General features: G+C 32.5%; 1 protein-coding gene across 3 annotated transcripts in view; it reads right to left on the bottom strand.

Moving 5' to 3' along the window:
- Window positions 1-6,368: 6,368 nt before the first annotated feature.
- The window catches only part of LOC119632718 (cAMP-dependent protein kinase type I regulatory subunit), a 36,970-nt gene continuing 17,006 nt past the window's right edge, over window positions 6,369-26,332 (bottom strand). Inside the window, exons 1-6 of one of the 3 annotated variants that reach the window (XM_038025788.1) lie at window positions 26,005-26,096; window positions 8,822-9,181; window positions 8,498-8,717; window positions 8,256-8,410; window positions 8,014-8,153; window positions 6,369-6,654 (exon numbers count right to left, since the gene is read on the bottom strand). In XM_038025788.1, coding sequence (XP_037881716.1) covers window positions 6,570-6,654; window positions 8,014-8,153; window positions 8,256-8,410; window positions 8,498-8,717; window positions 8,822-9,181; window positions 26,005-26,034 — 990 coding nt within the window. In that variant the 5' untranslated portion in view covers window positions 26,035-26,096 and the 3' untranslated portion in view covers window positions 6,369-6,569. Of the gene's footprint in view, window positions 6,655-8,013; window positions 8,154-8,255; window positions 8,411-8,497; window positions 8,718-8,821; window positions 9,182-15,939; window positions 16,693-26,004; window positions 26,097-26,332 lie in introns of those variants that run through there. The other 2 variants (XM_038025789.1, XM_038025787.1) reach the window with 2 other exon arrangements.

Here is a 26,332-nt window from a genome sequence, read left to right as displayed (position 1 = left end):
ATAGCTTTCGGATAAAAATAATTGCAATAAAAATATGAAGGAGATATAGAAAACATTGAATTGCGTCTTCTTTAAAGCACAATTATATGAAACTCCCTGTGACTTCTAGACAGATTATGAATTATAGATCAAAATCATTATTATCTTACCTTATTGTGTTTGATGTCTTCTTACAGGCGACAGAGGGCGCATGCCCTCTTTAAAGCAAAAACTTGCCATTCTTCACTTTTTGTTGTAGTTTGATTAGGACCACCTTAAGCTTTATAGAGCGTTCACTGTACACTACTTGTCAATTGTAGTAGGGCTTAAGTTAGACCCATCTTTATTAAACCCATCGACTCAGAATCATAATCTGAATTAATCTAAGCCTGTCTGTCCGCCAGATGTCTGTCTATGTAAATTTGTGTTCCAGCTACAGGTCGTAATTTTTGAGAAATTTTAATGAAATTTGGTGCAGTGACGTGTCTTGATCTAAGAACGAACGCTATTGAAAATGGTTCGGATCGATTCACTTTTTCGACCACTCCCCATATGGCGCGCTATTCAGAAAACTCGTTATATGGGAAAAAATTGCAATTCGCACAATTTCTCTGCAAAAGTGGCTAAGTAGTAGTTTTTTGGTATTCGAAATTGGTGTGAAAACTTCAGATCGGCTGGGCTAATTTTTGAACTCGCACTCATACACCCGTTTCTTCAGAAATGAAAATTTTATATGGTAAAGAGGTCGAATTTCCAATATTTCGCGATGAAAATAAACTTCTAATATATTTGGACCGTGGTCTATTTTTTGGATACCACCTCATATAAGGATTCTCATGAGAGGTAAACTCTTATATAGTTTAATTGTTAATTTTTTGTGATGAAAATTTGTTCATGATAGTAATTAAATAAAAAAATTAAGCGCATCTAATTAGAAGCACACGGGTCTATTTCTTGGAGACCATCTGTGTAAGGTTTCTCATGAATAGTAAATCCTTCGGAGATTTAATTTTTAATATTTTTTGATGAAAATTGGTCCATAGTAGCAATTTAGCACAAAAACGAACGTTAGAAAATTTAGATCAAGTAGATCTATTTTTTAGATCCTAACCTATATAAGGGCAATCTTGAAAAACAAGCCCTTACATGGGGGGAAAGCTTAATTAACAGTTTCTTACAACGGAAACTAAAAAATAATAAAATCTTTAGAAAGTAAATGTAAGTTTGGTAAATATGGATTAGGTCGCATAATGGTTTGGGAATCCGTCAATGTACCGGCTTTCATGAAAAGTATGCCTTTGCACTAAAATAATATGTAATTTTCGGTGCATTATTACCAAAAGCAATGAAAAAGCAATTGTAGTAGGCGAAGTGGTGTAGGGTATCTAATAGTCAGCCTATATTACTACTTGTTTTAAATTGATATAATTGTGTTCGGGACATAGGCATTACAATAATCTGCACGATATATCAAGATGATGGACCGTCACTCTAGCCTACAAGCAAGTATCACAGAGAAGAAACTTGACCCGAGGCGAGCACAACATTTTCCGGTTTCTTCTTATGATTCATTTAGAGCTATTCAAATTTCATACAAATGTTTATATTTAAGAAAAATAAGAATACTTTATTTTTTATACTCTTAATACCCACCACTGAATGATTTCATCACTAAAAGTTTGTTCAATTCATTTGTTGAATATTACGAGAAATGGAAACATTTCTGTTTTTTCTTTCCGTTTTATTTACAGTTAGTTAGTTTGTGGTGGATATCGACTTTAACCAAATTTTTTACATTTAATGAATTTTTTTGTTTTGTTTCTTTTTTTTTGGATTTTGTCAAGTCATACAATTAATTATACATTTATTGACACACTTGAACATATAAAATATATGGGGAAAAAAATCTTAGAAGCAAACGAGCGGAAACACATAAAATATCGTAGCAGTGTTGTCAAACTGTTGTTTTTTCTTTTACTTTGACGTTTTTTTTTTTTTAATAAATCATTAAAATTTTTGTTTTTCTTTTTCTTTTACTTTCTTTTTATTTTTGTTTTATTTTAGTGTGTTAATGAGAGATGAATTATAAGGTTTAAAAATTAATTTGAGCGGGAATTTTTTAAACATTAAATTGTTGTTTTTAGTTAATATGATTTTTCTAATTTTATACATAATAAAAAAAAAAAAAAACATAATTTATAAAATTGTAAATAAAAACAAAAACAGCATCCTCAGCCAGACAGATAATGCAATCAAACCTATAACAAATTCTAAATGATTACCCTTTGGAATATAAATCCATTCCCCTGTAGAGTACTGACCGAATTTGCGAGAATACAATTAAATATTTAGTATACCGGTTAGGGCCAGTTTCAAAATCAATAGGAAAAGTTCTACCAAGCCACCAATCAAGAAATTTTACCCCAAGTCGAACACTAAACAAACTTACTAAGGATATTTAAAATGCGGTTTAACGTCTCTGCAGACTATTGAATTTTTTATTTATATACTTTTTTTTTGTTTTAAAGATTCAAGAGGTTCGAGATTAATAAGAAACCCGTTTATAGAAGAATTCAATCAATTTTGAAACTTGATTAATACTGCAAATGTTGAGTCGATCGCTAGTTAAAATACTAAATATTCACCCCAAGAAAATTTGTAGTATTGAGCGCTGAGCACTAGGATGCGAAAATTCCACATATATCACATCGACACGTTTGCGATATATCTGAAGCTTACCGGTGAAACGAGTTATAGTAATCATATCGATCAAGGTGGTGAGAACGTTCGCAGACAGTTTAACAAGACAAAGCTTTCAAGCCGAAAAGCTACGTAGTCTATTCGAATCTTTTTTTTACTACCTTCAGATTAAGCAAGTGTTTCGTCCAAATTGCATTGTTTTATAGCTTAAAATTCATCTTAGCTAATGTAAGAGCAGTGATCTGCTGGTTATGAAGGGCTAAGGAATTGAATCGGCATCTTTCCCTCTCCTCAATTTGCCGGCCTTTTCAGAAAGTAACCTTTTTGGTGTTTTCTCTTCTTTCCAAGTCTATTTTCTCCTCTGCTAATGTTAGGAAGAAATTCTAAGGTGAGTTAGAAAAGTTTACCATATTCACTTTGCTTGATCACTTTCCCTTTCTCACTTATCCTCTTTTGCCTGTTAGGCCCAAAAGTAAAAAATTTTGCTTATACTTTTTGCGGCGATTGTTTTACGCTGGCTTTTTGTTGCCGGCGCGATTTACTCGTATAGCGAGCCCGAGTTATTCTTTGTTGTAATATATTTTGTGTGTCAGTTGATCGATCGACACCATTTTGACCCATAAAATATCTTCATATTTTTATATTTTTACGTCTTTTTTAGAAACTTCAGCAATATTTTTAAGCGCATAATCTTAAAGGCGATACGTAACACAAATATCATCATTTTCTCGCTGACGTCTTGTGATGTTTGAGAATTTCAATGATACACAGACTTGGTAGAACTGATCGCAAGCACAAAATATCATATAGGATTTCCACGGAACATCGCTTACGTCTACGAACATAGAGTCATAAAAGCAGTGCATCCTCTCAAACTTTGGTAAAAAAAGTAACGCTCTGCGTTAAAAATAAGTGGACGGTTTTGAGATTCTACAAATATTGCAATAATCTTTTAAATCCTTCGAACGATATAAATATCGTATTTAATCCATTTTACCTTGTGGCTGGTAGTAAAGCAAATAAATAAATAAATAAGAAAATAAAAGGGAAAACAAAAGAAAAAAAATGTAACTAAGAAAACGAAAAATCTTCATGTTAATATAATTTTATATAAATAATTTATATTAATAAAAAAAAAAAAAAAATTCATAAAATTTATGTCATTTATACAAATTCTTTTTAATAATCAAATAAATGAGTGAAACGAAAAATATTAAACCCGCCGGCGGGTAATCAACAACAACAATATATATATATATATATATATATATATATATATATATATATATATATATGTATACATGTATGTGTGTGTATGGACGTAGTAATTATATCTTTACACATAATGTTTATTATACATTACTTGTTATAGTATATTATTATTGTATATTTAATATTTTTTCATCTTTTTTTCTTTTTCTTTTTTTTAAGATTTTTAAATAAATTTTCATATTATAGGCGCCAGCACTGTTTAGATTCATTAAAAACATAATATTTTTTTTTTACATAATCATGCAAAATTTAATTGCCAGTGTATACTTGTTCTTGGGTATAAGGCTCACGATCGTGAAATTTGATATGAAAACAAAAAGAAAGGAAGAGATGTATTATTTAATCATTGCATATATAGCTTTAGCTTTCTCATTAAAACGATTGATATTTTACGTACATTTTTCATTTATGTAAATATTTATATAATATGAGGAAAATTGATATTTGTTTAACATACCCATAATATTAACATTTGTATGAACATTCATATCGCCCTGTAACAGCAATGCGAACACGTTGCATAACGCATGCATGCACTCGTATAAATGATTTCATTTCTTATTTCTTAAAGAGAATTATGCTTAAAACTGCTCTCTTATTCTCTTTTTATATTTTTGAAAAAAATTTATTCAATCACTTATCTAGATAGAGAGACACAGACAGATTGGTTAATAGTAAATAAACGAATGAAATTAAAATCATTGGAGTTTTTGCAAATTTTTTTAAATTGTTCAACATATGTTAAAGACATCTTTTTACAAATTATTGTTTATAAGAGAGAGAGAGAGAAAAAAAAAAGAATAATAGTAATAATAATAATAAAAATAATATCGAATGTAAAAAGATATTAATTAAAGATGATGATTATTCATTTATGAGAAACATCTTATAATAACAGTTAATAGCAGTAAGAAGCTTCGATTACTTTTCTCTTTTTTTTTTTTTTTTTTTTTTTTTGTAAGGTTAGGCAATTTTGAAAATAGAAAATTTATGCAGTTTAGTTATTTTATTATATGCCATCATCATTATCATCCCATTCCATCTACCAAGTGTGTTCCGGTTAATAATACAAATCTTTTTGAATGGTTCGAGAATATCTTGAACATGTTTAATTTATATATGCAAAATAAATTCTAACTGCAAAGTTACTTAACAAGCTCTCTGCAAAGCAGAGGAAAACATCGCACGCACCGCTTATTAAGCCGACATGAGATTATTTATTTATGTAAAAATAAAGATTAAATTTCTTTTAGTATATTCAATTAAGCAATATTAAGCAAGAGGGAAAATCTAAGCTGGTTAAGTGTCAGCATATGTAGCGAAATGAATGATGAATGCAAGTATTAAACATTTTCGAATTTTCCGCCATTTATGTGGTAAAGTTAATTTACAGGCAAGAAACCCTCCCCGGAATAAAAAACAATTAAAAACAACTATGACCTATTACGTCCGAGAGATCTACGCATTTTCATTGCTAAGCAATATGTCAAAAGTAATGAAGGTTTAGTGGCGATATTTGGCAAATTTCGTTGCAAACCATAGTCGAAATATTGATGGAGATCATGCGATCTAATGCCACCACCACCACCACCACCACCATCATCAGTGGATTTCTTTTTATGGGGCCATTTGAAGTCAAAGCTGTCTTATTGTTGCATCCTACATATATACATATATTTTTAAATTATCTGGTGCAGCAATAACAATTTGTTGCTTTGTCAAGCACAGAACATGTACTTATATAGTATTTTTCTTCTTCTTCCTCTTCTTCTTCTTTTTAAATTGATTCATCGAAGACTGTTGCATATTCTTCAGATCGTAGGTAACAGTAATTTGTAAACATAATCATTCATGCAACTGTCGCTTCAACTTACTAAGCAGCAGTGCTTCATAAATATTTGATAAGAGTGCGTAGATTGATATAAATCATAAGATTGACTATTTTACGATTTATATTAAACGAGTAGAGAGTAAGTCACTTTATCAAAGATTTACTCAGTCAGCGGCATATCGTATGCGTTTCGTATATTTTCTTGACTTGAAGTGAAAAGTATGAATGAAGTAGTAATGAAAGTAGTGTTAAATTCTTTAAACAAAAATAGTTTTGAAAATACTTTTTCAATTTAGTACAATGCACGTAGTATTAATGTAACCATTACAATCCTATATGTCGCCCAGTAGATGGAGAAATTAAGAAAATTTTTTTAGCCTAACCAACCAAAAAGATAGCTTTGCTTTTCTTTTTTTTTCAGTTTCCTTTCTAAAATTCTGGCTGTTGCTGTTTGGTTGAATATTTAATGTGTTTTACAAAATTATGTTTTTATACTTTATATATTTTTATGTTGTTTAGTTTATTTAGCTATTTGCGCGCATTATTAAAAATTGTTGTTAGTTTGATGTAAAATTTTGTATTTCCGTTTTTTTTTTTTTTGTTTTTCTTCTTCTTTTTAAATAATCCATTTTAATCAGTAAGAGTAGTGTTCTTCTTTGTGTTGCAAATATTTTTCAGTTTTTTTTATTTCTGATAATTTTTCATTTAATATTTAAAAAATGTTCTTTTTTCGTTTTTTTTTTTTGTTTTTATTTTTTTTTTTTAATAGTTTTTACGTTTTAACCGCTTAAACGGATAGTGAAACGAAGCTGTTGTACTGCGTTATGTTGCGCTTTAGTATATCGGCACAGGGCCCTAAAACACGTTCAAATCTGTAATGATAAAAAAAAAAAAAAAAAAAATATGAAAAACGAATTATTAATTAAAAGAAAAATAAAATTACACCTAAAGATAAGCAACACAATCAAGGAAAGAAAAATGACTATACTTATATTCTGAAGGTTTATTGCCGTCTCTCTGAACCTGATAGAAACTTTCAAGTTGACTTCTCAATTTGTTCGTGTATGTGTTTTAACCAATAAAACGAGACATGTTTGTTCAAAACATTGAAAATCGCACAATATTTCAATTCTTTAATTGAAAATAATTTAATTCCTTAACAGGGTAACAGTAAATCATGTTTTGTAAAGTCGCTAAATGGATATTCCCGTCTTAAGGGCAAAGTAAATGCTGCATTGATTGAGTCGCCGACTAGGCAAAGAATTCCGGACCAATAACTCAATAATTGTGTTTGTTCAAATCTTAAGTGCTTTAGGGTTTTCAATAAGGTTTGAAGGCTTCAGTCTTGGAAGTTAGTTCCCTGGCTAATTTAATCATAATGATAATATATTTTGCAGAAGGATTTCGGGTCAAAAAGTGCAAGAGACGTATTTTACTTAATATATGCAAATTTTCTTTTTTAATGAAAAAAAAATGAATTTTTAAATTTTAAGTCCTGGAGATGTGCGACAATTAACCGCCAAGAAGCTATAAAGAAATCAAGAAAATTTGACACAAACTTTTTAAAAAACAAGAAGCCTTTCATTCATTCACTGATCGGATAAACTGGATGCGAAAATTCATGATTGACAAGATATAGCTTCGGTTTTGTAAGATCTTCTTGCAATGGCTAAGTTAAGATTGTTGAAGACTATATTAATTTAACGGATATGGTATTATCTATTTGTTATATACTATTCAGGTTTATTCGGCGAATCAAGTAAATGACTATAAATATCATATATAGATGAGATTTGAAAGCAAGAGGAAACTACCTGAAGAGATTAGGAGAGTAGAGAGAATATTCTCGAAAATAAATACATTATTGACTAATTTATTCACTCAATCATTCATTTTGTTTTATTGCTGAATATAATAAACGAAATAAAAATGGTGGTCTCTGTCACTGCTAGTTTTATTGTGATTAAGGTCGATTGATACAAATAATGTCCTTTCTGTCTACAAAAAAAAAAAAAAAAAAAAAAAAAAAAAAAAAAAAAGTTACAATTTCTGCTGTGAAAATAGAAAACAAGGCGCTTTTTGGAAAATAATTTTTATCTCGATGCGGACTTGGTTTCAAATGACTATGAATAAAATTGAAGCATAAACTTTCTTTTTTTTCCTTTTTTTTTTTTCTTCATAAGCTTACGTCTAGCTTAGTCTAGTTTAGGAAATTGTTCCCGCTTACTTACCTCGCTCTATCCAATTTAACACATTTCAAAGGACCTCTGGCAACAACTGTTGCGGCACGTGGACGATCTAAAAGCAAAGCAATCTCACCGAAATAATCACTGGGACCAAGACGACCAACTTCAGCTGGCTCGTCACCTTGCTACCAAACAAAATTATGTTAAAATGAAATAAAATTAAAGTAAAACGCAGATAAATAAATAATAAAAAAAAAAAAAAAGAAAAAGACGAAAATTTAACTAACCTCAGCTCGTCTTTGTAATACTACTGCGCAGCCTTCCACGATAATATAAAAATCATCGCCCGGTTCGCCCTGCTTAACAATAGTTTCGCCATCTTCAAATGAGACCGGTTCTAAAGCGTCTGCTACCGTCAAGCGTTCCCACTTGTCGAGACTCTCTGTTCGCGTGTGAATATGATGATTGGAGAATATTTTTTGTTTTTTTTGTTTTTTTTCCTTTAGCATTAATATAAAAACGAACTCACCCAATATAGAAACCCGAGATAAGAACTCTTCGTACATTTTACGTTTACGTATAGTGGATCCCATTAAAATGCGACGATATGAATCTCGATCGATGCCCCAAAGTTTAACATCAGTTTTGGCACGCACTGTAGCGGCACGCGGCGTACCATAAATTAAAGCCAATTCACCAAAGCTGCCACCATCGCCAATAGTGGTTACCATTTCCGAATTAACGAAAACCTAAAATTATAATAAATAATGAGAAAAAAATTGTAAAAAAAATAAAAAAAATAAAAAAAAAATAAGTAAATAAACAGAAATACTGCTCTGCTGCACGCACATACCTCAACTTCCCCTTGATCGATAACATAGAAATTATCGCCCTCATCGCCCTGTTGTATAATATTTTCACCCAATAGATGTGTTACCGGAAACATTGCGTCGAAAATATCCGAACGTTCGTTTTCATCTAAATGTGAAAATAAGACATTTTTTGCAATGGCCTTCGATAATGCAGCCATCGTCTTATAATCCTTGGGTACAACTTTTTTTACATAGCTAGTGGCATCCTCCTCGGTTACTGGTTCAGCAGATATACCGCCACGTCTGCGTACAGGCGGTGCAGCTGTTTGTGGCATCGGCGAAAGATCATCACAATCATCTGGACTAGTGACTTGCTTGTTCGCATCCAATTTCACTTGTTCCTTAGATGGCCAAGAAGAATTTCACGAAAAGGAAAGCAAGGGAAAAAGTACAAAAATCAAGAATATCTGAGGTGACATGAGGTAATAATAATAATAATAATAATAATAATAATAATAATAATAATACTAATAATAATAATGCCTGCCACACACATATAAGCGCAATTGTTAATCTTAATGAATTCATACGAATATTCCAAGTCTAGCTGTACGAGCTGATAGGAAGCGACAGGTCTTGTTAAAATCAAATAACTTCGTTGAGTAAAACGAATTAACTTTGATTACCAAAAAAAAAAAAAAAAAAAGAAGATATATTTTCATTAGTTTGTCCCGCCAGTCAGAGCGTCAGTGCAACAACATTGAAGCATTCTTGATTAGGCAAACGTTAAGCGTAAATATATAATGCGCACTTGGAATACTTTTTGTCAAGTCCCTTAACGGTCAATTTAGGCGAAGTGGACACGATCTTGTTGTTCGGATTCCGCGAATTCAAAACAATTTAAATAAAATTATTATTCTGTAAGAGATTTTCTCAACTAAAAGCAATCAAATAAAAATCTAATCAAACATGGAATTGTTGGAGGAAAAAATAAGCAAACAAAAAAAAAAAAAAATACAAAAATATACAAAAATACAAAATTGCAATTATTTTTATTGCAATGCCAGCAAAATTTTTGTATTTCTAGTGATGATTTACGTCATTGAAGTGCAGAATAATAATAATAATAAGAAAAACGAACGCATGCTGAGATCTAAAGCAAGTCATTTGCTGTACAAACATTATCAACAACTATGCACAAATTATAATCATCATCGTCATCGTCATCGTCATCGTCATCATCATCATTATTATCATCAGTAGTAATTCTCTAGGAGAACGAACAAAACACCATCAACACCAACAACAACAACAACAAGAAAGAATTATATTCTGCTTACACCTTACGAGCCTTTTTTCGATACCAATCTATTGATTTTTTTTTCCTCTCTCTTCTTTTTTTTGTATTTATTTAATAAAAAATTGATATTAGGTGTTTGCAAAAATTCTGATCAGCGACTTGTACAGGTAAAGGAAAAAGAAATGTGGAAATATCAGTGTACGTAACGGTTGATTTCGATGATTTTGACCTTCCTCTACATAAAATAACATTTTTCCATCTATTGTTATTAATTTATTCCGCGTACGCAGACGCTAATCATGCAGCGCTCAAAATTCTTCTTCTTCCAAACTAATTATTTTTGATATTTATTTGAAGAACTCTGCTCCCGAAGCCCAATGGTCGATTTTGGATTCAACGACTTGCATGTGGCGACACAAGTTGACTGAAAATACCATTTTTTGCCAGGGTGTCCAGTTGTCCAGGATATGCTCGAACGGGAAATTCTGTCACGTGCAGCGTATTCACCCGATAAGGCGCTTCCCGATCACTACTTGTTCAGATCTATACAGCATAGCCTGCCTGGCTGGCATGCGGTTCCGCCAAATTGAAGAAGTGCGAAAGTAGTCGATGCGGTGGATGGATCGCTGCCAAGCCAATATAAGTTCTTTAGGTGTGTGAAATGTTGTAGGAAATGATGGAAACTATTTTGATTAATATATGTTTTACCAATTTTCCCTAATAAATGCCTTTTTCAAGTGGAAAAGTGATCAATATTGATGCAAAAACCTAACATAAGAAAAATGACGTGACGTGCTTTGGAAAACTAGTCGCCATTCTTCTATGTAATTGTTAAATGACATGATGATCGTATTGACCGTATCATTCGTTTTAGAAAACTTTTAAGTTGGAAGCGAGTGTAAAAATTTGTAAAAGTTAACATGTAAAGTACTCAAGTCAATCACACACAATCATGAGCTCAACATTAAAGCAGACACACGTTGTGTTCAAGCTATTCACTAATTCTTCATTACAGAGGCATCTCTCCCCGTTCTATTTATTTCCAATAACTCGATCCTTTCGCTAGCTACGTATGTAATACATTGTATCGTCAAGCGGAGACCTTATCACGTCATTGACTTTGCATCCTTTTGCTTTGCTCGGTACTCACGGTACTCATCACTTACTGGAAAGAGTGTTCGGCCGTTTACTAATTCGAACATTTTCACGCAATACGTATAATACGTGTTCGCACGACGCTAATGCACGTGAAGACTACGGCCGTGACCGATATAAAATTTTGATCAAAACTTTGGAGAATTTAGAAATGCGTTCTGACACAACGCTACGCCTATGAATATCGATAACCAGCTTGTATACGCTTTATAAAGCTTTCGAATCACACTTTTTCGCCTCCATACGTTAATTCAATATTCTTTCTGTAATCAGTTGTGAAAGAAGAAGAAAAATGAAAAAAGTTTTTTGTTGTTAGGCTTCCTGATGCCGACAAACTTCAGCTAGTAAAGCATTTTATCGATCGTTAAGACGATTTTAGCAACTATTTGTTCTTAGGTCAACTCTTCTAGCTTTTGAGTCAACATTTGCAAATTGATTATATGCTTATTATAGTTTCTTCCCAATGATAGATGGACGGACTCACAAATGATCGCGCCAAACTTCATCTGGGCCGGGTAACTAATGCAAACGTATTGGGGCGAGTTTTTCTACTTTTCTCTTTTTTTTTTTTTTTTTTTTTTTTTTTTCCTTTCGTTACAATTGCGTTTCGCTCCCGTCTGTCTCTCCTTGTCAAACGTCTTTCGCACAAAAGAATACCAACAAGTCAAATGATTGGAAAAATATTATCTATGGTTGCAATTATTCCGATGGGTTAAGTTTTATTTTTGACATTTGACAGTTATTAGAAAATTACGATAAAAAAGGGGGGGGAACAATGAAGAAAATAGCTTTCTTTGTCGCTTTTATATGACGCGATACGAACTCGTTTGATTTGTATTATATTAGTTACGAATTTCTTAAAAAGCGGTAATGACTTTCTTATAACACGGTGCAATTTCATCTGACACATTTTCTGCATTTAAATAATTTCAAAATTTATTTATTTAATATAGTTTCCATATGACGCATGAACGAATTGATCGCATGACAGGAGACAAAGGAAGCATTTCTTGCTTTCATCTCAAATTTTCAAGACTTTGTTAATTGCAATGAACATAGAAACGCATTAATTAGTATGCGTTTGCTTACTGCCTAAGAAGAAGAACAATCATTACAACAACAATTGTGTTGGACCACGGCCAACCGTTAAATACCCTACATCACTTTGCTTATTACAATAGTTATTAATATACCGGCTATTATTATTATTACTATTATTATTAATTTCGCCAGAGAAATAAATTCTAAGACTAAACTCTTAAAAGCACTAGCATCTAAGGCTATCGGCTTTTTATTAAAAACTCTACCGCACTTGAGATTCGAACCCACGACCATTGACTTGCTAGTCGAGATTCCTCCCCTTCGGCTACTCAGGCGGATAATATATATACCGGCTAATGGTGGCGCACTGCACTGGACAATTTGGTTTAAATTACAATGTCCGCTTGCTTACTAGATTCTAGATACTAGATTGGAAAATAATAATATAAAGACCTGTAAGAAAAAAAGAATATTTTATAGCCATCACCGTTATCTTAACAAAGGCCAACAGAAGTAAAAGAAGAAAATTTTCATGCTCTATAATATGGAATGGGCGCAGCTGTGTTCTTCTAGTGATCGAAGTCATCAGCGAGCCATTTTCAATAGCATTCGTTTTTGGGTCAAAACAGGACGGTATATGAAGTTCCATCACATCACCTCCAAAAATTGTCGCCTACAGATTCACCAAAAAATAAAAGAAGATAGACAACAAACAGACGGACAAACAAGGTTCTATCGATTCAAAAATATTCCAAGTCTTTTCGTCCACATTTAATTTATCCCCCCAGTACCAATATAGGTATTTGATAATGTGTTCGTATAGTTAAAAATCGTAAAGAATTTTTTTGAAGTTTACAATTAGGAGGTCACCTTGACCTTGGACTACTATCGTAAATTTGCAATACGTTTAAAGCGATTCCTCTAAAGTTATCATTCGATTTTAATCATATACAGGTTGGTTATCATTATCAGTGAATTGAGCGAAAATGTAAATCATATATTCTCGCATATTCAGCGCGCAATAATATATAAATTAAGATTTATTAGTTGTTGTACAGAAGATATAAAGAAGGCAAATTTCGATTAAAAAAAGAGACTCGACTCCATCAGCTATAAAGTGTGAAAAATATTCGATCAATAAATGTTAAAAAGTTATTATATTATAATTATGCGCCTGAATGGCCGAATAGGCCAAGGGTCTCGACTAACTAGCAACTTAAGTGTTGTGAGTTGAAATCTCAAGTGCGATAGAGTTTTCAATAACACCGATACACTTAGATCAGGCGTACTCTTAACAAATAAGTAATAAATTTATATTTGAATGAATTGCGCCGGGAAGTTGCATTAACTTTAGTAAATACATATATAAAACTTTGGCAAAAAAAGTATGGGGATTGTACGAGACATATACACTCTGCTTTAAAATACGATCCAATAGGTTTATGCTAAATAATGATTCAAATTTGTAAAAGCATTTTTTTGCGTTAACCATCGGACCGCGCTGGTATACCAGGAGTCTTCTACGTAGTCTGCAATCTGGATCTGACTAAGAAGAAGCTAAGTAATAACGCTATAGTCGGGTCAGATCAACAATTAGATAGCCTACACCGCTTTATCTAATACATTCATTTGCTCCTTTTCTAAATAATACACCGAATGCGTTATTTTCTGGAAAGTCCTCATATTGAACGATACTCAAAAGGACAGCAAACCAAGTCCAAGTGATATTCTTTTTCAGTTTATGTGCGATTAGACTTTGTCGTCATAGAAATGCTTCGACCTAAATAATAGATCTATGTGATTCAAAATTCTTATAGTCTAAGTCAACTAAGGACAAATTTTCATTATAAAATATTAACTTAATTTTTCATAGAGCTCATCCTTTGACCAAAACGCGTCATCGCGACCTGTAGATTGAACACAAAAATGCATGGACAGAGACCAGATGGACACATACGCTTAGATCAATCGCTACAATAAAAGGTGGGTTTATTCTAAGTCCTTCTGTAAGTCACAATTCTCCACACAAAGTTAATAGGCCCTGAACTACAGGTGATGTAGGGTGTGAAAAAAAAAAAAAATGGAAAAAATTATGTGCGAAGAGTAATACTGGAAGTGGTTCGCAAAATACCGCTATATCGATTTTCATGTCTTTTTGTCGCCAATGGCTATCGATAAAAAAAAATTCCGCAGCCCTACAGATTTTTCTCTCTCATGCGATTTTGTTTTGTTTTTCACCTTAACATGCCGCTATTATTAAGAATGCACTTTAATACCCAACTAAATGCTCTAAAAACTTCTCGCTAAATAATTCTTCACAGAGGAGAATAGAAAAAAAGTCCAAGTTTAGATCAAATATTATTCAAAGTAGGTTTGATTGACATTCTATATGATCGTGAAGTTTGTTTCAATATTTTCTCATTTTCCCATTTTTTTTATTCTGGTATTATTATAAATATGAATTTATTGATAGATTCGTAGTTTATATTGCATTGGATCGGTGCATTCTTCCGCGTTGGACTTGGTTACTTTCCAATAACTATTTGCCTGCAAGAATTTTCAATGGCTTTTGCCAACTTTAACGAGGATATCTTAACTTCTGCGACCCAAAGTAGTTTTATGGACGTATTGATACACCTTGATCAATTCAAGTATACATATACTTTGTATATGTTATTTGTGTTGCAAACGTTGTGATAAAATCAATGTATTTCTGTTCTTGGATGGTGAGCATAAAAATAAACTGAACTTTGCCGTTATGGCGATAAGGTGGAGTCATAAGTAACTTCCGATCGGGGTAGTTGAAATTTATTGTTCGTATTCGTCAACATAACAAACAAGTTTATGTGTTGACTATATAGACGAGGGTTCCGTTAGTCTTCTGCCGACAGTTTTATGTGGTATATGTTATGCCCAGCAAGAGAAATTCCCTGAAAAGTGTTTGGTATCCATCAATCGCAAAAACGTCCTGCTTTTTTTTAGAGGACAATGCTTGACTCAAGAAAAAATCCTTGAGCTTGGATGGTGTATCCATCTTACTGCTCGGACCTTGCTCCACCACACAACACCCCACCACCTTTTCCATTTCAGGCAAAACTTTTTGAATGGAAAAAGAGCAAGTCAGTCAGTCAGCCTGTTGTCCAAATTAATCACATTTTACAAAGAATGATAAGGATAAACTGTCAGGTGACGAATACATAATAAATTAATATAATTTTGTTATTCAATGATAAAAAAAAAAAAAAAAAAAACGAAAGTTACTTATGACTCGACCTAATGTTAGAAGAATGAGAAGCGAATTCATTCATCCAAAGGGCGAGATTATATATTAAAAAAAAAAAAAAAAAAAAAAAACCGGGAGAAAACTCTTAGTAGTATTGCTATTGCCTAAGAGTTCGAGAAATGGTTACAGGTTGACTTTTTTTCTCTTCATTTTTTTGCTTTTCATCAATTTTCTTGGTTCATATTCATTCGCGCTTTAAATCAATTAAGGCACGGTATCAATAACGATTAATTAAAGGCAATCTCGGAATGAAGGCAATGACGCGAATGCAATGAATGAAGAAAACTTTTCATTTAGCATTTAAGCATTTAATTATGCAAATTTCATAATTATATAAACGTATACGAAAGCAGCGGCAATGATTATGAATCTTCACAAACCTCGGCCATAGTTTTATGACAATAATAACAGCTTTTCCTCTTATTATTAATAATAAGTTTTTTTTTAGAAAAAATGCACAATAATATTTGACTCTGCGAGTATTTTAAAAAGAAAACACTGTTTGTCCATACGGTTTTAATAATCTTTTCTTTTCTTGTCTTTTATTTTTTTTGTGTAAATTAATTTTTTTATTCTTGGCGGAAAGACCTTTTCAATGGCACCATATTTGACTTATAATCCAATTAAAGTTTTTGTTTTTGCTTTTTAAGGTTCTTTTATGTTGTTTGATTTGGTTTTTGTGGATTTTTAGTGTTAAGTACAGGAATTTAACTTGAGTTTTTTTTTTTTGTTCAGCTAAACTTTTTTTGTTTTACAACAAAGTGACCGCAGCAGCAGCAACAGCACCACCACCACCATTGCAGGCTTAAATAATAATCAGCGAACCAATGACAAAATTAACGTCAATGGTTTCTTTGCTTTTTCGAAAGGAAATTCTTTTTCGTAAAAATAAATTTTTATGATTTTATTTCCAATTATGAGTAAGAAGAGAAAGAAGACAAGCGAATAGTCTCGCTCTACAGAAATATTAAAATAAATTTTGTGCTAAATATTTGCGATATATAAAAAAAAAAAAAAAAAAAAAAAAAAAGAGCAACACAAACAACACAAGAGTAACACAGATGCGACTGACGACCGCCTTTCGTTATTTTATTTTTATTTTTTTTGCTTTCTTTTTTTTGTTTTTTTTTGGTTTTATTATTTATTTAAAGTCGAAAAAGATGACAAAAAAAATTGTGCAAAAATATTAGAGAAAGAAAACACACAAAATGAAATCAAATAAAAGATGCAACAGGCAATACGACTATCTTTTGCCCGTTTGTCTTGTCGTGCTTTTCAATTAATAACGAATTCGTACAACGCACAAAAACGCTTATTAGCGATTTTTTCTTTTGCAAAAAGCAAAAAAAAAAAAAAAAACACAAACAAATAATTTGTAAATCATGAAAATTAATTTTTATTAATTGTTTGTTGTTACGCGTTTCCATATTTTAATTTTTTAAAACACGCACACACATATTCATATACCCGCTACCACGCATTGACACACGTCACAAAGCAATCATTACTTCTTTTAATTATTGCAGTTAACGTTAATGTGCATTTTTGCATTTCATTCAAAGCTGCGTACAATGTCGTCGGTAGTGCATAACAACAAAATCTTATGTAGTTTTTGCTGTCAAGTTAGCAAGTGACTAGAAAAGCGTTAAATGATGCTTTAACAGTACATTCATTCATACACATATATATATGTACATATATATATATATATATATATATGTATATAGGCTTTCAGAGTTGCCAGCAAAATAGATTTCTATGTGTTATTGATAAAACAAGAAAGAAAAAAGGAAAAGAGCAATAAATGTTCCGTAATTAGTTTACATTAGATTAGATTAAAAGGAAAATAATTGCACTGAATCCAAGTTAGCTTTAAAGTGAATCTTAAATACCCAACAATACTAGAGTAAACGAGATTTGAATCAGGCGTTTGTTTGTGACCGAGTCTTATGTATGCCCCGCTAACCATTCTTGATTAGCTCAGAATTCAGACGATTAGCCGCACGCCCATCCCATTGTTTATCTGTCGTCTGTGAAAATGTAAAGATCGCAACAACTGCGATAGAAAATTGACATTTGACATATGATATATATATATATATATATATATATATATATATATATATGAATATATAGGTTATTGGTTCATGGCCTGTCAAGCAGATCAAATTTGTAAATAGGCAAAAGATCATAATTTACTATTCATAGATAGATAATAAAGTAGGCTTTCAAAAATCGAGGAAAGAGAAATCAGCATATCTTTCGGGCCTTTGCCAGGGCACTGCAATAAACAAAAATTTTCTATTATCAGCTAAAAAATCAATTGATTTTTCACAGGAACAATCATGACAAGGGCAGATTTCCCTTTATACCGTGGTTTAAGCGAACTTGTGTCGAGACTTTTAAAGCCTGCACGCGTTCCCCGATTAGACGGTACACACTTTTTCAAGTTGAAACGAAAATTTAAAAAAAAAACTTTACAGGTCTCCCTTCGTGTACTTCGTGGAAATGGGTCCTCTAAGTATAATTTTTGGAATCGAAATCAATGTTTTTCATTTCTTTACGGTTTTTGGAAAGAAATTTCAATTATTGCATATCGACAAAATAATTCAGCGACGCGTAGCCTTAAAGTGCAAAATTCGTCAATATCCGTTCGCTGGAAAAAGTGACTACAATTAAGCAAAGACCTTTTAATTATGGTTTAAATACAAAAAAATTTTTTTTTCTTTTTTTGTTATACCAAACTGAAGGTAAGAAAAAACCATTTTGTGAAAATCTCGCATAGTTTGCTAGAAAACCAAAGAAGATTCTTCCCTTCTATGAAAACTGGGGAAAAAGTGAGAAAGACTAAAGCGTCAATGCATTCTAAAGCCTGCAACTATTTTGGTTAGATGCTCTACCCGTCTTAGTTTATTTCGGTTGCATGCCGTGAGAGTTATGCCTGTACAATTGCCATTTAGTTACTTACGAGCTAAGCGATCAAATTCGAATGATTTTACAAATCATCAGCAAGTGTACCGCATAAGGAGCATAAGGAGTTTAGTTGAATCAAATACAAAACTTAACGGACACATCGGCAAAAACGCAGAGCGCTAAGAACAACTATTCAAAAAAAAACTTTGGCCAAGTTTTGAATAAAGTTCTTCTCGATAAACTCTCATCTCTGTCGATTTTACATTGTTTGTAACTATTGTCGAAAACAGTACAAATATTGCTAGAATTTTTCCGATTTAAATTTCGTAAACACACACTCGTCTCGTATGTGGGCCCAAGCACCTAAGGCTCTAGTTTCAAAAGTTATTAATGTTAAGAGCAAAAATTATATCTCGACTCACGTATTATTGTGTGTGAGAAGGTAAATGTTTGATTGGGGCGAGTGGAAGTGTTCGTTTCAATGAAATAAAAGAATTGATTTTATAATTTTTTTAAAAGCCTATGCATCAATTAATTGAAAATGAAAACCTGGCAACTCTGTTAAAAAGTTGAACGCAATCTACGTATGCTGTAGCATATTAGTCAATAATTTCCGGGACTGACACATAATATTTCTGAAAACTGGCAATCTTCTAGCGGCGCTTTTCAAATTCTGATAAAACATTATTCGCCTACCTATGGACTGCCGCCACGAACTTAATAGCTGTTAATTAGTTTTGATATGTTGAAAACAAGGAGGTGAGGTGGTTATAGGATAAAACACTGAGATGAAAAAGTGAAGTTGTTAAAAACACCTGGCAAGACTAAAAGTGTCGAAAGATAATGCGTTCACTAGTTTGCTCTGATATTATGGCAAGAGTCAGCTGTTCATCAAGTGCGTGTCGTGTCTCTACGAACGATGGAAAACAATTTTTTTTTTTTTTTTTTTTTTGATGTGACCAATTATGCAGGGGATTTCACCCACTCCTGCAACACGGTGACAAAATGACGAAAGAGCAAGAGATAGAGGAAAGTAAATGCCTTTGCCCCGTCAGCAGTCACTGTAGTCACGGCCAAAGAACTCGGACTTGGTAGTCGTAGCACTGTTTAACCGCAATAAAAAGGATTCTTTCATGCCGTGTACGACAATGGACGAAACAAGGGACCTAGCATTCTACTTGTAAATCGAATAAACGTTCCGCTGAAAGGAAATGATTTGATGAAAATTGAATACAAAGCGCCCGCCCAGCAAGTACGTTTGTAATCTTTAAACATTTTGGAATACGCAATGCACACCATTTCTCGACTATCCGGAAAGAAGAAGAATGCTGCATAACAAAAGTTATATGGCAGAAGAGGAGGGAAGATAATTATATTATTCCAAATCTTCTATATCCACCACCTTTATATTAAAAAAGAACACGCAATTATTTATTGCTGCAGTTTATGAGTAATGAGCAACATATCCGTATTTTTGTTCTGCAAGGCAGCGGATGCATTGACTGTACTGTGGACATATCTTTTAACCATATTTCAATATCAATCCACGCACAACAATTTCCAGTATTCATGCTGAATTTGAAGATGGCACGAGAGCGTTTACCACCGGCAATTAAGCAGACAGACGGACAGTGATGCCCAGATGGATGATGTTGATCGTTCACATCAACGTTCTGAAGTTTCGTTCTCCAAAATTTCCTATTGCAAACATTTTGACAACACGTATACACGCCGTATCTTTCGATGACGGATGACTGCCCTCACGTCAAGCCAATGCATTGTGTAACAAATGTAACTGTGTAACACAAGTCGATGGCTGTAATGACGAAATCTAACAATGTGAAGCTGTTCGAATTACAATTCGGTCAGCCGTATTCCACAGATCCATCGATTGTCAATCTTGAAAGGATGCGACTCCAGATAGACCTTAGAAATTATTAGACACTATGTGGATGAATTAAGGCGAAGCTATTCAAACAACAACAAACAAATTTTTCAATATTTTTCTTACTCAATCCTGGAATTTATTGATCGACATATCATATTTGTAAATATGCTGCTACTATTTTTTAATAAAAATATTTAAAAAAATGCTTAAAAAAATTGTGAGAAAAAAATATTTACTTATTGCAAGCGTAAATGACTTTAAGATATATAATAAAAATGATATAAGAAAATGTATATAAAAAATGACAATAATGACATTAAACGTAACAATTGAAGTACGATAATATCGCGCTATACGGATGCCTGAACATTTATATGAATAGCGTTAAACTATGCGGACATTTAATTAAGTAATAAAAGCAAATACCATGGAAAAGGATTTTCTCTGAGTGATAGTATCGACTCGTCTTTATACCCATCATTGTACGGGGAACGGGGGTATACTCATTTTGTTTTTGTCCATAATTTATGTAATAACCAAAAGGAAGCTTCACAGACACGGTGACAAAGTATATATATATATATATATATATATATATATATATATTCTTGATTAGCGGGATATTCTGAGTTGATTTAGCCATATCTGTCCGTCTGTCAGTCTGTGTTGTTGTCTCTCTCCTGGTCGCATTAACTTCAAATTGCATGGAAGCATTGGAAGTTTCCGCACGCAGATTGATTCGTATTGACAATGGGCCAAATCGTTTGGAGCAGAAGCGCGCGGTCGAGCCTAAACTGAACGTAAATCCTTTTTTTTTTTTTTTTTTCAACAACAATTTTTGGATTTTTGCTTGTTATTCGGATATTATTAAAGTTAGAAGGCTGGAAATTTTAGGCTTTAGAAGTTTGCATTTGTTCTAAATTCAATCGTTAACTGTTGGTTAAAAAAAAAAAAGAAAAAAAAAAAAAAAAGAGTTTAGGCACAGAACAGATCACTATCGTAGACATTGTTGCGGATATGAAAGCCTTCTATCGCAATATTTGCAAGCAAAGACATTAGCATAATAGATAGACGCGAACGAGCTAACATCAAATCACTTTAAAATTTTGAACTAGCTCTTGGTACATAGATATTGTTAGGTTGAACGTGCAAGTTTTTGACAAAATTCAGCTTTATTTGAAACCTAGTTTTTACAAAGGTTAACACCAGAAATATGCCACATCGTTATATATGTTCCTTTGCCCCTCATCGGGTAGCTTGCAGATGCCCCTTTTCAATCGTGTCGTTCCGTGACTTGAGAGCTGCATTTTTTTCCATTTCAATTAACTGGAATATCTAAAGCATATAATGCCATAAAGGACTCGCTTCCCTTTACCCTTTGACAGCATGTAAATAACAAAAACTTATAGCATGCAAGGACCAATGTATACTTAACATGATCGGTCAATTGAACGTGTTCAAGTATGGTCTTATAAGATGACAACTTCCACCTCCACTTTCAATTTGTGCACTTGTTTCTATTACCTATAGCGGCCAAACAGACCAATATTTAGCCTTTCTCTGGGGGTGGGATAATAATATTCGAAAAATTAACGAGACATGAGCCTTTCATTGGTGAAGAAACTTTCCACTGCCAATTTTGGGAAATAATCAAACAGCATATTAATGCAAACAGCAATCTGATGCCGTGTGACTTCTTTGTTGAAAAATATTATTATAATAAATTGAGTAACTGAACTGAGACAAGGGAAGAGCATGAAGTTTTTCAAACTAAATATCTAACCATACATCAAAATAATGAACACAAGCGAGTATCATATAGAAGCCATGTGAAGATATGAACATATGAATGCTTGCTGCTGCTGTTTGATATCTGACTGCAAGGTAGAGTAAAGATCGTTTCACTCAATAATTTTCGATCGCTTTTTCTCGTTACAATTCAATCGAAATTTAATCGAATTTGTAGGTAACTGTTTTGCTTTCCTTTTTCAATTTACGCACGAATCCTTGCCGCCATTTATCTTATATTTGAGAAGAGCATAAAGCTGATGGTTGTTAAATATTGTTCGACAATTGGATCAAAGAAGGAATATATCGGTAATATTGAAAATTCTGCGCTGTTTTTTCCGCGGGACAGTAGTGTCAATGCTTATATATCGGCCGGCACTCAACTAAGCGAGCATGTGCTCAAAAGATGACATTTCAGCATACATTTCTTACGTTCTGTGACTGTTTTTTCACTGCAAGAAAGGAAAAAAACCTGTGAAGTGTACGATGAGAATGCTGTGAGTGACCACAAGGCCCAGGAGTGGTTTGTTCGCTTCCGTTTCGGAAATTTTACAACCGGTGAATCCGAAAGATCGGCACGCAAGTGGTCAGAAAAAAGCGCTGGCGTTACATATCAACCATACGACCATACTCTGCCAAAGGGCAGAGTATAAAAAAGGAGCTCAAAACCATGGAGACTTTTTAATATGACCCATCATTAAAACCGGAAGTAAAGTATGGGAACAACTTTATGAAGATTAATTTATCAGAAATTTGGATTATCTGCCTCCTTGATCATTATAATGTAACATATTTGGGCTTTTTTAAAAATGTTAATGTAAATAATTGTGTATGTGCTCTTTTAATAAAATTGTGACTAAAGTTCCGGGGTGGGAAGGAGTGTCATATAATTTTTTTTTTTTTTTTTTTTTTTTTTTTTTTTTTGTTGAGTGCAGCGCAAGTGGAAATAGTGTAATAGTAGTATACATCGTATCATTTACATATGTTTTTTGGGATCCTTTAGTAACGATCGTGTGTCTGGAAGTTTGTAATTTTTTATTTATGTTAAATGAGCTGAATTCGTAACTGAATCAACAATTTTTTTTATATATGTAAAATTTTTGAAATATTTTGACAAACTCTCACGAATTGTTCAAAAAGAGAATGTCACGTATTTATAAATAAAAACTAAAATATTCACAGGTTTATATGTATATGTATATGTATATATGTGTGTGGATGTGTGTGTGTGTGTTTGTGTTTGTGTTTGTGTTTGTGTTTGTGTGTGTGTGCGTGTGTCTGTGTCTATGATAAATTAACTTTCAAATATGGAAGCGACCACTTTAACACGTTTTTGCTATTTTTGCTATCTACCACATGCCCGACAACAAAACATACCCACTACTATTTATAAGCGTATATTAATTTTATGTAAATGCTTGTAACCTTCAAATAGATTTAGGGCTTTTGTATTAAGCAGTTGCTGCGAGTAGATATGTTTATTAACTTTATATATAATAATGACCTAACTAACTCTTCACTAAATTGAGTGACTAAACGTCGAAAAGGCTTTTCACCTTTTTACATAAATACATAATTTTGCCCTTCTCTTAGCGTTAATTATAATGCATATACCTACCTATTATATGGCACATCACTCACTCCTAAATTATAACCCGAAGCATTTTTTGAGCTTACATTAAATTCTTGGTTATTTTGTTAGTAGACTTTGATTAACTTGTTCCAAATCGCTGGCATAAATTTTATAACGTATCGCATATAAAATGACTTTTCTAATAAAAGAAATCATCATTTTGATCGCCCTCCTATGAAGGTAGAAATCGGAAATTTGGCCGATCTGCCTTTCGTCTATAATCTTCGATCCTGGAAAGATATTTCCAAAAATCAACTAACGAAATATTCAGCAAATCGATCTAACTGGTTTACTAATACGCCCATAATTAAGGTCAAAATTTTAATTCAAATTTATTTGCTATTGCATGCTATTGTGCGTTAAACCTCAAACTTTATCGCCAGTTGATGCCGTAGTAATACACTGATCGGGACAATGAAAGTGATCCTGACGAGCATTTAGGTCATAATCTCTAAGTAATGTCTTCATGGGATCGATAGTTCTAGGCAAGAATACGAAAAGGATGTCGATGTTTTTTCAAGATTATTCCAGTTTCCTTCATATTGCACGGACGAGTACAAAAACCGAGCACACCCCTTTTAATCTCACCTTCTTAATCGATCAAGGAATGCCTATGTAAGATTTCAGGTTCCTATCTTTATTTTTACGACTGCATCAAGTTGAGAAATGTAGAGCATCGAAATGGTTGCTTTTAGTAGAAACCGGCATCTATGGCATCAACATGTAAAGAGATGAACATGACGTATTCGGCACTTTTCTTGTTAACTGATTCTAACATAAGCAGATGTGACCGGCCAGCTCCTTAAATTTGGGTCCAGAAAACATGAGAGATGATAGAACAAGAATTCATTTGGTAGTTAAATGAAAAAACAATTATGTTCTAACGGCAGATTTGAGGAACTCTTCAAAAGCCTTATCAATATAATACACAAAGCACATAGTTATAAGAATTTTACGCTAAACAAGAGCGCATATATAATATAATACTTTCTAGCATCCCTACGGCTTACTTTGATTATTTACTACGGAAGTGAAAGAAAAAGTCTATAGTACGCGGGCATCAAACGGTGATAGATGAAATATATATAAAAAAAAAACAACCAATAAAAAAATGTCTTGAATGATTTCTTGACTTTGAGCGATTTAGTGGGCTTTGATGATAAATAAAAGTGGTAACATGATCTTTTGAAAAATATAAACCGTAACTGTACCGTTACTTTTGTAAAGATTTTAAGGACAAGATACAGGCTTTTATAACATTTACTAACAATTTTGTTTAAATTTTGTCGAATTTAAGGATAACAAAATGCAGATTGATGAACGGACGGACGTACGGACCATGCATTATAATGATATCAGTCGATTGGATGCCTGGATGCATTAATGCAATTCATGGCTTATTATTCATTACTTTGTAATAAAAATCGTAATAATGCTAGCTATGGCCTTTTGCCATTTATCGTGTAACTTATGGGTGACGAAATCGCGATTGAAACTTGCCGATTTGGAGGCGTAGCAGCTCATCGATCCATTCTCGCACATCTTCAAATTATGCGAGCAGCTGACCTGCTAAATCTGACTAAATCTGAATAAGTTGTAATGGGATGCGAGACGGACGTGTCTGGAGGGATAGGCGGTATAGCAGCTACTCTCCCCAAGTTTAAAGCTTTTTGCCCGAAATCAGGCAAATCACTTTACAATGTTTTCATATAGCTCTGCCTGCCTTTTAACTCCAAGCTAACTTTCATTGCATTGCTTTGATAGCATGCGCTGCACGCTGCCTTCACGGTTCCCCGTTTAATTCAATTAAAAAGCAGACAAAATCTAGTTTCATATATGACATCCATCTGTTTGAACTTTAATAAAGCACAACGTGAAACAATTTTTTCGAAAATTCAATAAAAACGAATCAATTATGTTAATCTTGTTATAATAAACAAAATAATGCATCATTGCTTCAATGCACTTTTAACACTTTTCCCGTTACAATGTTGTCGTTTTAATAATTTTTTGTTGTTTAACATACTAGTAATGAATATTAACTTTTATTGACGACATAACAATATTTTTGCAAACGTGCATGCTTGCGCCTAAGCAAACATCATATTATCAAAGCCTGTAATTAAATTGTTTCAACAACAATTTGCGTATGTGATTGAATTTGCTTTATATATAAAATAAAAAAAAAAAATAAATAAATAAATAAATGAAAGAAAAACTTACCAAGTTCAGTGTTAAAGTATTAATTGACATAATTTTATTATGTTATATTAAAAAACGGTTTGTTTTTTTTTTTATTTATTTATTTATTTATTGTTTTTTTGCTTTAAATTGTTCCGCACAATCAAGTATTTTTAAATATTTTTAATAATTTTCTCGATTTAAACAAATTCGAATAGAAACCACCATCTAACCGAGCCGAACCGATTGCATTATCACATAAAATATAAAAAAAAAATAAAAAAAAACAAAACAAAAAATCTCATTACTATTCTAAATGATAAATCACGCTCCTCAGCCGCGCACAAACACTACATTTATTCATTTATTT

Source organism: Glossina fuscipes, unplaced genomic scaffold (genome assembly GCF_014805625.2).
Source record: "Glossina fuscipes isolate IAEA_lab_2018 unplaced genomic scaffold, Yale_Gfus_2 1, whole genome shotgun sequence".
NCBI classification, from domain to species: Eukaryota; Metazoa; Arthropoda; class Insecta; order Diptera; family Glossinidae; genus Glossina; species Glossina fuscipes.
Note: the sequence above shows the minus strand (reverse complement) of the source record. Positions and strands in the feature narration are given on the sequence as shown.